At 38.1% G+C, this 13,110-nt stretch overlaps 2 protein-coding genes across 2 annotated transcripts; both read left to right on the top strand.

Moving 5' to 3' along the window:
• The first annotated feature begins 1,797 nt into the window (after positions 1-1,797).
• On the top strand, positions 1,798-4,338 carry LOC122671016 (60S ribosomal protein L30). The gene is made up of 5 exons (XM_043868094.1): positions 1,798-1,942; positions 2,288-2,393; positions 3,183-3,284; positions 3,983-4,051; positions 4,131-4,338. The coding sequence occupies exons 1-5, from the start codon at positions 1,922-1,924 to the stop codon at positions 4,169-4,171; spliced, it is 339 nt and encodes a 112-aa protein (XP_043724029.1). The 5' UTR covers positions 1,798-1,921; the 3' UTR covers positions 4,172-4,338.
• A 4,215-nt stretch (positions 4,339-8,553) lies between these two features.
• On the top strand, positions 8,554-10,769 carry LOC122670799 (O-glucosyltransferase rumi homolog). The gene is made up of 5 exons (XM_043867787.1): positions 8,554-9,176; positions 9,497-9,689; positions 9,868-9,932; positions 10,060-10,273; positions 10,375-10,769. Exons 1-5 carry the CDS (start codon positions 8,743-8,745, stop codon positions 10,729-10,731), a joined length of 1,263 nt encoding a protein of 420 aa, XP_043723722.1. The 5' UTR covers positions 8,554-8,742; the 3' UTR covers positions 10,732-10,769.
• Positions 10,770-13,110: the final 2,341 nt, after the last annotated feature.

The raw sequence follows: 13,110 nt of genomic DNA, 5'->3' as shown, positions 1-13,110 counted from the left end.
ATATATGCTTCTGAATGAATATTCAATTATTTGACTACTCAGCAAAAGATATTTTGTTATCTGTATGCTTAAGTAAAGATTTTTTGAATTTTGAACACTAGAATAGTGTTTGGAACCGATTAGAAACTGGAATTGACTCACTCATTAGTAAATGGTTCTAGTTCTAAAGTTTGGAAACGATGAGCTAATTGGCCCGATTGAGCCGAAACTATTAAAGAACTGGACTGATTGACTAGAATCGGACCGGTTTACACCCCTATAGATTTTTTAAAAAACAAATTATTGAAGATTATAGAATATCAGTATCTAATGATGGTGGGCTTGGATCAAAGCTAGTAGTTTTAAATAGTTTTAACAAAAAAGTGAAGTGAATTGACACTATTTTCAGTATTTTGTAATGGGAACATTTATTTGTAACAATTGAACGCGGTGTTTCTAAAAATCACAAGACAAATCGAAGTCATCCATTTTTTTATATTTTTTAATCTAAACCGTCTGTACTCATTTAGAGCTGAGAAGTACACTTGCATGTCTTACCAAAAAATTAAAAAAAAATACACTTGCATGATATACACGGGATGTTTGTCAATATAAATATTTGATTGAAATAAATACTAAAATTTAAGACGTATCTAAACTAGATGATGTCCTTTCTATCCAACGGTTGGAATGGACATATCATCTTTACGTAGTAGTAGAATAAATAACTTACAATAATTTGAAATAATAATAGACCTTTGTGACAATAACAATTCACTAAATGTGTAAATAATATGGTTCATTTGACCCACTTGTAAATAACAGAGCTAAGATTGGATGGGTTGGGTTAGGGTTGAGATTTGTTCGGCCGAGGTGAATCAGGATCGTCTCCAGGGAGGAGTGTGCCCAGGGTGCTGTCAGGGGACATCCAGTGGCTGAGCTGTGCCACACACATCTTGTCAATATAAATATTTGATTGAAATAAATCCTAAAATTTAATACGTATCTAAACTAGATGATGTCCTTTCTATCCAACGGTTGGAATGGACATATCATCTCTACATACTAGTAGAATAAATAACTTATAATAATTTGAAAAAATAACAGACCTTTGTGACAATAACAATTTGCTAAATTTGTAAATAATATGGTTCATTTGACCCACTTGTAAATAACAGAGCTGAGATTGGATGGGCTGGGTCAGGGTTGAGATTTGTCCGGCTGAGGTGGATCAAGATTGTCTGCAGGGAGGCGTGCGCCCAGGGTGCTGCCAAGGGACATCCAGCGACTGAGCTGTGCCGCACACATCTTGTCAATATAAATATTTGATTGAAATAAATACTAAAATTTAATACGTATCTAAACTAGATGATGTCCTTTCTATCCAACGGTTGGAATGGACATATCATCTCTACGTAGTAGTAGAATAAATAACTTATAATAATTTGAAAAAATAACAAACCTTTGTGACAATAACAGTTTGCTAATTTTGTAAATAATATGGTTCATTTGACCCACTTGTAAATAATAGAGCTGAGATTGGATGGGCTGGGTCAGGGTTGAGATTTGTCAGGCCGAGATGGATCAGGATCGTCTCCAGGGAGACGTGTGCCCAGGGTGCTGCCAGGGGACATCCAGCGGCTGAGCTGTTTCGCACACATCTTGATGCATGCCTAGAGATGTGTGCGGCACAGCTCAACGGCTAGCAGCACCCTGGGCGTGCTGGGCTCCCTGGAGACAAGCTAAATTCGTCCAAGGCTCCGAGCTCAGCTGGGCCTGACTAGTTTTATGTGGGTACTTTGGATGCAGAAGGGCGATTGGGTCCGTAAATTTGGTCGATGACCCGGTGATCTATTATAAATAAGGTCTGCTGCGAGGCTTAGGGTTTCTCGGCCGCCATTGAAGAGTAGGGTTTCGCAATCGTTTTGTTGGAGCGGCAACCATGGTCACCGCGAAGAAGACTGTAATCTCTCTCTTTCTTATGAATCTCTCCTCGCCTTTCTATTATTGATTTCTGTTCCTGTTTTTTTACTCGGTTGTTCCATGCGATTGAATAAATTTTATCACTTTGCTAAAAAAATTGATTGCACTTGATTAGGCTATTGTTTCTACAGCTTTTGCTGTTCTAACAATGCAAGTATCGATTGATCTCCTGCTCATAGCTTCGATTTCTTATGGATCTGTTGCATTTCGAGGTTTTCTACGAAGTGCATTTGTTTCCTTAATTTTCAATTCATGGTTCGTTGTTCCCATTTGTATATCTTTTGGGATTTTACATTTTTTTTTATTATCTTATTTTCTCTTGCAGAAGAAGACTCATGAGAGCATCAACAATCGGCTCGCTCTCGTTATGAAGAGCGGGAAGTACACCCTTGGATATAAGACCGTTCTCAAATCTCTAAGGAGCTCCAAAGGTTGGTTTCACTAACATCATTTGGTTTTAGTCTTTGCTAATCTGATTTGTTGAAGACTGTCATGGATTTGTTGCTTAGCATTATGGTTCTCGCTTCAGATTTTTTGCAATTGGAAATGCCTAATTATAAGTAGTTTGTTTCAATTTGAGGAAAAAGAACTTAGTGTCGATGTAAATATTACCTTTGTGGTATTCAAGAGGATATATGTTCCTGATAAACACAAAATGGTGACTGTGTACACTTAATTACGTTTTTTCTGGTCTGGATATGTATTTGCTAATTTTCACCCAACCGTGGTTCTTGAATGGAGCCTATGTATTTCTTGCTGGTTTGGACTTTGGATTGCACTGTATTGTCTGGAGCCATAGCATATTGGGTGTAGTCAAATGCTTGTAACGTGTTCTATTGTTTCATATATTTACCGTGTATTGTTGCTTAAAGGCGAAAACATATAATATTGTCAAAATCTGTCTTCAATGGTATTTAGACTCTTCTATGAAATGGAAATTCAACCAGTTTATACAGTTCTTAGGACATGATGGCTATATCAATAGTTGTGTATAATAATAAAGTGAAATAGTAATAATATTTTCAATGACATTGTTATCAAAGTACTTCTACGCCCCTTGTTATTAGGATACCAGTACACGGTGAACTGGTGACTACTTGTAATTTTCCGGTCCATTTTTAATTGTCGAAAAACATACATTGTGTGTTTTTTCACTGTTTTTCTCATGTTACTAGGTCTTTGCTATAACTACATCAACTGTTTATATTTGTTCTCTGCAGGGAAGCTAATCATCATTGCAAATAACTGCCCTCCTCTTAGAAAATCAGAGATAGAGTACTACGCAATGTTGTCGAAAGTTGGAGTGCATCACTTTAATGGAAGTATGTTTCCTATACCAGTAATCTAGTAGATCATGTTTGCTTTTGATTCTTTCAAACTCTTAAGGGTTTTCCCCGAGGATGTATGTTTTGGGAAGCAGAATAGCTGCATATTCATTGATGAGTTCAGGGCACTTAAGAGGGGCTGCCTGGTGGAAACATCTTATACCATCGTTTCATACTTTGAAATCATTGAGGCTGCAACATTTGGATTGGCCCTCATCTTTGGAAATGATAAAAATTTTGATGATCATTGCGAACACTTATTTATTGTATGTTTGGCTGTGGTTATTTATTTGATCCCCAGTTTCTATTTAACACAGCTTATGTTGTCATTGATATTTGCATACTTGTTACCCACATTGCATTCTAACCTCTTTAGTAGTTGATACAAAATTAGTTGGAAAATGTTCATTTTTTCGTCTTCTTGTCAACTGCATTACATCCTTAACTTCTTTACCGCATCAACCAAAACTAGTTGGGAAAGAACATTCTAAACTTTGGTCCATTTTTTGCCTCATCTTGTTGCCTATATTTCATTCTGTCTCTTTCCCATCACCCAAAACTAGGTTGGAGAAACATTCTAAAGATTTGGTTCACTTTTCCTCATGAAGCCTCTTCTTAACCATGGCTGTAGCATTCGATATTTCTATGCATCAAGTTTTGCTGTCTCTTAACTCATGGTCCATTTTTTTCTCAAGACAACGTTGATCTGGGTACTGCTTGCGGAAAATACTTCCGTGTCTGCTGCCTCAGTATTATTGACCCAGGTAAGTTTTCTGGCTACACTACGTGCCTTGTTTATTTGAATCTTGAACTGTTCTGATGTGGTAATGTTCATTTTTTCAGGGGATTCTGATATTATCAAGAGCATACCTGGTGATCAGTGAGGAGAATCCTAGGGGAGTAGCGTGTAACTCCTTTCTTATGTTCACATATTTGGTCTGTTTTAGTATCAGGTTTTTTATTTCCCCTTTCTAGTTTTGGGAAGTCAAATTTTGATGGGTCTTAGCTATTGCAAAGACATGTTTCAGAGATAGAAAATCAAGTTAAGACATCCTCTTTATTTTCTGTTGTGCTATTTTTATTGAGCTACTTAGATGAAGCTCTAAAATCTGGGCCATCTGATATTGGAATGAGCTTGGAGTTTAATTTGTTGTTTTGGATGTTCACAAGCTTGGGTAGATATGTTTCCATGTGGGTCTCGCTTTGATTCCGTAGTTGATGTTTTAGGAAAGTAATATAGACTCTTCAATGTCCAACCAATTGCTTCACGGTACTTATTATGCTTGTTTTTCATGAGTAAGAAAAAAAAGGCTGAAAATTATTGGTTCAAATGTTCACTCGAGGGTAGGACAATTTAATGAAGAGTAGAACTTCAAAATAATTGTTTATGCCTTTCCCCTTGATGGAGATGGCGAATCTATTTATAGGCACTGGTAATCCTGTTTTGGCACTTAGACCAGGGTTTTTATGCACAGTACTATAACCGGTATCTGTTGCTGTATGCCCATATATGGATTGGCTGTACCGCATCATTTCGATCCCCAAAATATCCAAACAGGTTTTGGATCATTTTCTCCTCCTGTGTTGTGGGTTGCATTTGCCATACATTCTTGTTCCAAATTGCTAGTTCCCACTCTCAAATTGCAGAATGCATTTTTTGACGAGGAAATGCTGTTTTGTGACCCGTTACAAGCATGCATTTTGTTATCCATGCAGTTAAGAAAATAAAAAAAGAGGTGGAATTGGGGAAACTAATTACTTCTCCCCTACAGCCATTAAACTCTTATTTCAGCTGCAGTAGGCACTGATAGTTGCTGGTAAACAAGGCCCTGAAATACCACCAAGATTAAAATAAGCAGGATCTCAATCTTCTTTCATGCTCTCTTTTCCGTTTAACTGAGTACTTTCTAAACAGGAGAACCCATCAATCACATGCTGCTGCTGCTGCTGCGTTTTTGGCTGATGACCTTCTAGACAAGGGAACCTATCATTCACATGCTGCTTCTTTGGCCCTATGCATTGCATTCGTTTCACCCTTGCTCGCTACACAGCTGCAGAAGTGTGCATTTTTGTTTTAAAATTTTTTTCTTTCTTTTTCAATAGTGGCTGAAGTTGATTACCAGACACAGCCAAATAGTGCCACTCGAACATCAAAAGTGATTTGGCTTCAACGTCTCAGAAGAAGAGGTAAACTCAGGCCAAAAAAAATCAGAGCCGCCGGAATCCAGGGTTTTCCCTCCAGAGACGGTTGAAGAAAATACGGGTGCCAATATTGCTATCGTGAATTCACTAACTTGCAAGCATTGGGTGGCCACGAAAACATTCATACAGAGTGCCAGCAGCTCAATCAAACTCAAATGCAAGCAGGTCAAAGATCCGACACTTTTATATTAGAAATCTCATTATAACGATTTTCCCCAAGGGAAAAAAAATTCCCATTTTTTTAATCTTGGAGATAGAAAGCAGAGACCTAAGACTCACCTAACCGGTGAAGACGTAAGCAGTGGTGTTATCCCTACACCACTCTGGAGGAGACGGTAGCAGCTATTGAGAGGCGGATGAATGAAGAGCAATAGCTGCCATCCATACTCTAACTTGGTCCATTGCAGATGGCATTTTCTTATTAACATCCCTAAGGTAAGGTGTCAATAGTTTTTTAATCTTATTTTTTTTGTTTCTTGTTTTATCCTCAAAAGTAATTTAATAGTGATAACAAATATTTTTTAAAAATTAAAAATCATTATGAAAAAATCGAATTAAATGTTTTTGGGGACCAAAAAAGGGCAATTAAATGTAGGTATAAAATTCTAAACATATCTATAGAGGTATCATTCAGATACTCCCTAGTCATGATCGGGCAAACCTGTTCCTAAGGTTGTGGTTGGGTTGATCTCTCTCTCCCTCTAGAATCTAGATAAGTCTCGTTTCACAGCTAGAGTTTTCAAGATCGGATAGAAAATTGGGAAGATTGGTGAGAACAGCCATTTTGGTTCAGAATTTATCGGAACCAATTATGATTAACCTTGATTCTATATGTACTGTGTTGGATTGAATTATGTTAAATTTGGGCACGAACAAGCTGATTCCAAGTTTTTAGGTCCACTTTCATCCGCCATGAGCGGGTAATTGGATACATCAATCAGGTTTCAAAATCATGAATTTAGGAAACAGTATCGGATCAGGTATCAAACATTCCATAAACCAAAATCATGAATTTAGTGCACAGTATCGGATCAGGTATCAAACATCCCATAAACTGATATCATTCCGATACAAACATGCACAAATTGGCCTGTATCCAACGATTTGCACCTGATTTTTTAAAAAGTCAGGTTCTTTTATTGTTTTACCATTCCACCAATACAGGCCAGGTATCGAGATTGGTGTTAGCCAATCTGATCCGTCCATAGAATCATGCGATCAGGATCGTCTCCAGGGAGCCCAGAGCCCAGGGGACATTCAACGGTTGTGCTGTGCCATATATATCTTGGCGCACGTCTAAAAATGTGTGCGGCACAACCCAACGGAAACGAGCTAAATTCTCTTCCAATCTTACTTTTCAAGCTTTAGTTAATGAATTCCCACAACGGCAAAAAAAATTGGGAACATTAGTGATTCCCAAGAAGGGCGAGAAAAACAATTTAACAGAAGAAGGCACTCACTTATAAAATCGCAACTTCAACTCCACATTTTAACTTCTTCCGTCATATTCCACTCTTTTCTCCTCTTAAGGATGAAACATGATTACCAATTGACAATTAAGTATAGAAATAAGATTTTATATTTAAAGGTCCTGTTTGGTCCGTAAGCAAGAAATACCACCAGTGATTCTCTGACTTTCTGAGTCTCATTAGTCATTACTGGCCAATAAGGTAGGAAGATAATTTTTCTTACTTTGGTCATTACTTGCCAATAAGGCAGGTAGGAAGATAAGTACCAAATGTTAGGTACTTGATCATTTAACCTATCCCACTCTAGGCTGACCTAATCTAGTACTCATACACTAGATCGAGCCCCATTAAGTACATAACAATCAGTTACGGTGTTTCAAGAACGATCCTGATTCTGGCAGATCTAGTTTGTCCAATCCTTACGTGAAAACTACGGTTAGTACATTAAGGCTGTGTTTGATATGCATTCTCAGAATAGATTTTAGATTCAGAACACATTGAAACAAGAAAATAAAGAAAAATTGGGTCTTAGAATGCGTTCTAGAACCAAAATCTATTATGAGAATACATACAAACAAAAAAAATAATTTCGGAGCTGATCCAGGCCAATTCCAATACCTATTTGGATCCAATTACTTATTTTCTAAACCTTGATCATCTATTATTTAGATCCAAATTAATAGGAAAATCATAGATATAACATGAAGGCAAATTAATTAGTCCTCCTTTTTTGCTGAAAGTAAACATAGAGAAATGAAATCCAAAATGTTTTTAAAACTTCAAAAGCACAGTAATAATACTTTTTTTTGGTAAATAAACACATTAATTATTATTTTTTTGGGGGATAGTTTTCATATACGGCTGTGTAAGCCGTGCATGTGAGAGGGTAGGAGTTTCGAGGCATTAAATATGAGTGGAGGGTTTATGACTTTTCTAACTCTTTGTGAGAGGGGACACGACGCTTGCACGGCCGTGTATGAAATCTTTGGCCTTTTTTTGTTTGGTTGAACATGACCTAAAACTCTCGACTTATCAGTCCTGCACCACCTCCCAACGCATTCAAATTGATAACCACATTATCCAGATGCAGAGATCCTTAATTTTGGAGACAGCCTTCACTATCCTGCAAGCTATGGCCTCTTTTTGACTTGATATTTAAATAAGTTTATATATGACTTCCGTGGTATATACTCCTTCAATATCTACATTTTCAAGGAATCAGAACATGAAATGTAAAATAATTCTTGAGAGAGATCCTAGATAGGATCTCCAATCTGGTCTTCTTCTTCTTCTTCCTCTATTTTCAGTCTTTAGTTCTTGATCTCTAACTTAATTTCTCTCCAAAGATAGTACTGATCCAATTTCTTCATTCTTTTTCTTCAATTCATGGTTAGCAATGAACAAGAACAACATGTTGGCCACAAGAACAATGGTCTTCTATTTCTCCTTTCTCCTCCTCTTTGTTACTGCCTTCATTTCTTCCTTCTGGATTGAAGCTGTAAGTATATCCAACTACCTAAACACACTACCATAGTTACAAAAACCTCTGTACTACTAATTTTGGCACTCATCTTATGGTTAGAGCAATTCTCTTATATGGTTTATCTGAATTGTCTTTGCAGTCCATCATAAGAGGCTTAAAGCTGGAAACAATACTAAATTACACAAGTAATTATTATAGAACTCCACCACTTTCAAGGAGTTCAAACACAAACAGAGTAAAAAACACACTGGACTGCTCAACTGCAAACCTAACACAGATATGTTCAGCAAGTTCTTCGGTGATGATGACATCGAAAACAGAAGACAATGATGATTCAGAGTCTCAAGTATGCCCAGAGTATTTTCGTTGGATCCATGAAAATTTAAAGCCATGGAAAGATACAGGAATATCAAGGGAGACAGTAGAGGGGATTAGAGATAAAGCATTTTTCAGGCTTGTTGTTCTAAATGGGAGAGTCTACTTGAAGAAATATAAGGATGTGCCCCCATCTCAGTCCAGAGACCTGTATACCATTTGGGGGATTCTACAACTGTTGAGGAAATACCCAGGAAAGCTGCCAGACTTGGATATAATGTTTAACTGTGCTGATAAAGCTGTGATCACATCAGGAATTTACCATGGATCCAAAGCCAAGATCCCACCAGCCATATTTCATTACTGTGGGGATGATATGTCATTTGATATTGTTTTCCCTGATTGGTCCTTCTGGGGTTGGTATGTATCACAAGCTTCCTTGCTTTCTTTGAGCTTTATTTTTAGAATTAATGCTGTGTTTGGTATGCATTCTCTGAATAGATTCAGGGTCTAGAACACCATTTTGAAATGAGAAAAAAGAGAAGAACAAGTCAAATTTGGTTAAGATTTTTGGATGGTTAAGGAAAATTCCATACATTGTCTGTCATATGATTGATTTGATAAAGATCTAAATAGCCCATCATTTCTGAACTTCTGTTTGATTACATACATAGTCTCTCTTGTGAGTGTTGATTCTGCTCAGTCATCGTACTATTAAAACTGTTTGGGTGTGGATGCAGGCCAGAGATAAACGTAAAGCCATGGGATTCTTTGTTGGAAGAGTTAAGGGAAGGCAATGGAAGAACTAACTGGACTGAAAGGGAACCTTATGCCTATTGGAAAGGGAATCCAAACATGTCCAAGAACAGGCGAGAGCTCTTGAAATGCAATGTCACAGATAAACAAGAATGGAACGCTCGCCTCTATGTCCAGGTGATACTTAATTACCATCTTCTTCAATTTACAGAAGTGATTTGGTGTGGACTGATATGGTCTTGGGTTCCTTCACCTTGCTGGTTTATGGGTTTAGTTCTCCCAAGTTCATATCAGTGGTATCAAAGCAACCGAGCCTTCATTGGAACTACAGTACTAATAGGTACAGTACTTGCAGGATTGGGTCCAAGAAAGCAAACAAGGTTTCAAGCAATCAAAACTAGCAAATCAGTGCACTCACAGGTGAGAAGTGGGATCAAATGAACCCATATGTTTCTTTCAAACCTTACCCATACATTTTGTTAAGTTGATTACTACAAGACTGACTGAAATAAGTTTTCTTCTGCAAAAATATAATTTACACTACTAGGTACAAGATCTACATTGAAGGAATAGCATGGTCTGTTAGTATGAAATACATTCTAGCTTGTGATTCAGTCACATTGCTTGTGAACCCTAAATACTATGACTTCATCACAAGAGCTTTGATACCTATGCATCATTATTGGCCGGTGAGGGATGACGGTGATAAGTGCAGGTCTATTAAGTATGCCGTCGATTGGGGAAACCATCACACAGAAGAGGTCAATTAACCACATATCCTTGATGCAGCTCTCTAATATAATTCAGATTGTGTTTGTTTTTTGAGCTACAATTATTAATTAGCTTCCATGGATTTTAGCAGGCTCAGGCCATTGGTAAGGCAGCAAGTAAGTTCATACTAGAGGATATGAAGATGGATTATGTGTATGACTACATGTTTCACCTGCTGAATGAGTATGGTAATCTCTTGAAATATAAACCCACAGTACCTGAAGGTGCCAATGAGATTTGTTTGGAGGCATTGGCTTGCCCTGCAGATGGACTAAAGAAGGAGTTTTTGTTGGAATCCATGGTGAAAGAACCTTCAAATAAGAAACCCTGCACCATGCCTCCTCCCTTTGATCCTTCAGCACTTCAAGGAATTCTTAAGGAAAAGGAAGATTCCATGCATGAAGTGGAGACATGGAAAAGAAAATATTGGGAAAATCAGAGTCAGTAGCTCTCTAGCTTATTCTTTTATGTTCATTATCATATAAAGGAATTCAAGTAATTAAGGGCTGTTAATGACTCTCTCAAGAACACCAAGGCAGAAACAGGGTCAGTCAGTCCATGGTTCTCCATTCATAATGGTGATTAGGTGTATCAATTAGGGCACAGCCCTTGAAATCTCATGGGTATATAGATCTGTAAATGTGAGATGCAGGTGTATCTCTGGACCTGCAATCCAAAGAATCTGTTTGCCATTGATTAGCTAGACTTCATACCTGTTAGGGATTTTCTTATTTTTTTTACCCCTTTAACATTACATACAACTTTTTTCCAATGAGGACAAATATTATCATTTTACAAATGTACTTGAAATATGTGCATAACAATGACGCATTTTGATAATGACATAATGATACATCACTTTCAAATTATTTTTAAAAACCCTTTAGCGGAAGATCTTCTTGAATGGTGAGTTTATCTTACTAGGGTGGGAAGCTTTCTTCAAAATTAAGATTATTTTTACAAATTTTCAGTGGTACTGGTAAGAAGATCTGGCCTTAATTCACTTGACAAGTTTACTGGTGAATATATCATATTAGGATGGATAAGAAGGTATGTCATTCTAACTATTGGACATCTCAACCTTGTAGCCCACCATGGAAAAGGGTTTAATATCCTGTGTAAAGATCCTCTCCAGTGACTGGAGAGATCCAATGAGAGAAATGAGAGAGGGAAGAAAGGAGTGTGAGGGTGTGGAACTTGCTGGATGACTCTGACTCTTCTCGTTTCTCTCATTAGATCTTTCCATTCACTGGAGAGAAAGCCCTCTCTCTCCTTTTTTCAATGGTCCTTGTTATTCAAATAGTCTTATTTCTTTAAGCAATTTTTAATGGATTGCAATATGACATGTGGATACATTATATTGGTCTAGAATTTGACACATGACTAGGTTGATGACATGGACAAGATGTTCACTGAATTTGAGACTCATCAAGCTACCACGTGGCAATTATAGTGGCATTTGGGACCCATAATATCCCACAATGGATATGTAGGAACCATTTGTCTGTGGAATGTGGAGCGTTAAAGCCCTTCCTACAAGTCTCCCTTACCTTCCCTCCCCCCTATTATACGGGTAGAGTAAAGAACCTTGTCCGATTACGTAGCATACGCTAGCACCTATTATGTTTGGGGGGGAGGGGGGAGGCAGATATATGCAGTTTCCTCACACATATATTTTAGGAAAAAAGGTCCATGCTTGGCTGTGTGGCACTTGTGCCCATACACAAAGGGGAGTCAAAATGACGACACCCTTCTCCCCCAATGAAATTCTAAAATCCTACCCTTGTTGATGTGCCAACATCTGTTGTCGTTGGCCTCCACGATGGTGGAGGGACTACACAGCCTGACAGCGATTCCCCATCTATTATTTTTTATTTTTTCTCACCTATTCTGAAAATGTGGATATCATAGGACACTCATTGGTGTGCGTATAGATTCCTCCCCTACACTAGCAATGGATCTCTAAAAAAAAAAAAATTAAAAACAGGACAAGAGTTCTCTGTGGGGGAGCATGGCCCCTGTGCATGCACGGGGGCCAATGAGAGTGCGCAACGAAGCATCAATTGGACAGACATATCCACCTTTAATGTGGGCAGGACGGTCATTTTGCCCCCCTTGTGTTTGGGCATGGCAGTACACTCTCCCGACGGAGAACTTTCTCCTTAAAAATAAAAGGGAAAAGAACACTACCAAGTCGCGTGGCCCGTGTGGCTCTTGCACCTACACACAAAAGCGCATAAAAGTACTGGAGCCACACGGGCCACGCCTAGGCTGATGCTTGCACTTGCGCTTCCATTGGTCAGTGCTCGTGCAAACTCTAGAGGCTCAGGCAACAATGTCTTTCCCAAAAATAACTTAGGAAAAGGCCTCCTGAGAGACAAACCCAGAGTTTCAACTCAGATCGCAACAACCAGATTGTAGAGAGAGAGGATAAACGATGGCCGGAGCTTCCAGGACGAACTTGCAGTTGCAGAGCTCTTCATTCGATATTCTCTCCAGGGTATTTCATAATTCATACCGGCAACAAGAAGGCCATCTCCATGGTTTTGGATTTTGAGACTTTTATTTGGAACAAGTTTGCAAATTTATGTTAAGAAACGACAGAACATGTTGGACATGTTCTGTCAAAAGTCTTCTAGGGAGCGTAAATTTTGATTTATGTTTAAAAAAAGTTACAAAAAACACTTCGTTATCAAGCGGTTTTTGGGTGTTCTTCCTTTTCTCAGAATGGAAAAACACCAGAAATTGTTTCTGGTAAGGTTATCAAGCGGCCACGAAATTGGGACCTTTATCCCCTGAGGTTCGCTAACTGGTACGATTGTGCAGT

Source organism: Telopea speciosissima, chromosome 8 (assembly GCF_018873765.1).
Source record: "Telopea speciosissima isolate NSW1024214 ecotype Mountain lineage chromosome 8, Tspe_v1, whole genome shotgun sequence".
In the NCBI taxonomy this organism is placed as follows: domain Eukaryota; kingdom Viridiplantae; phylum Streptophyta; class Magnoliopsida; order Proteales; family Proteaceae; genus Telopea; species Telopea speciosissima.
This window is presented reverse-complemented; position numbering and strand designations above follow the sequence as displayed.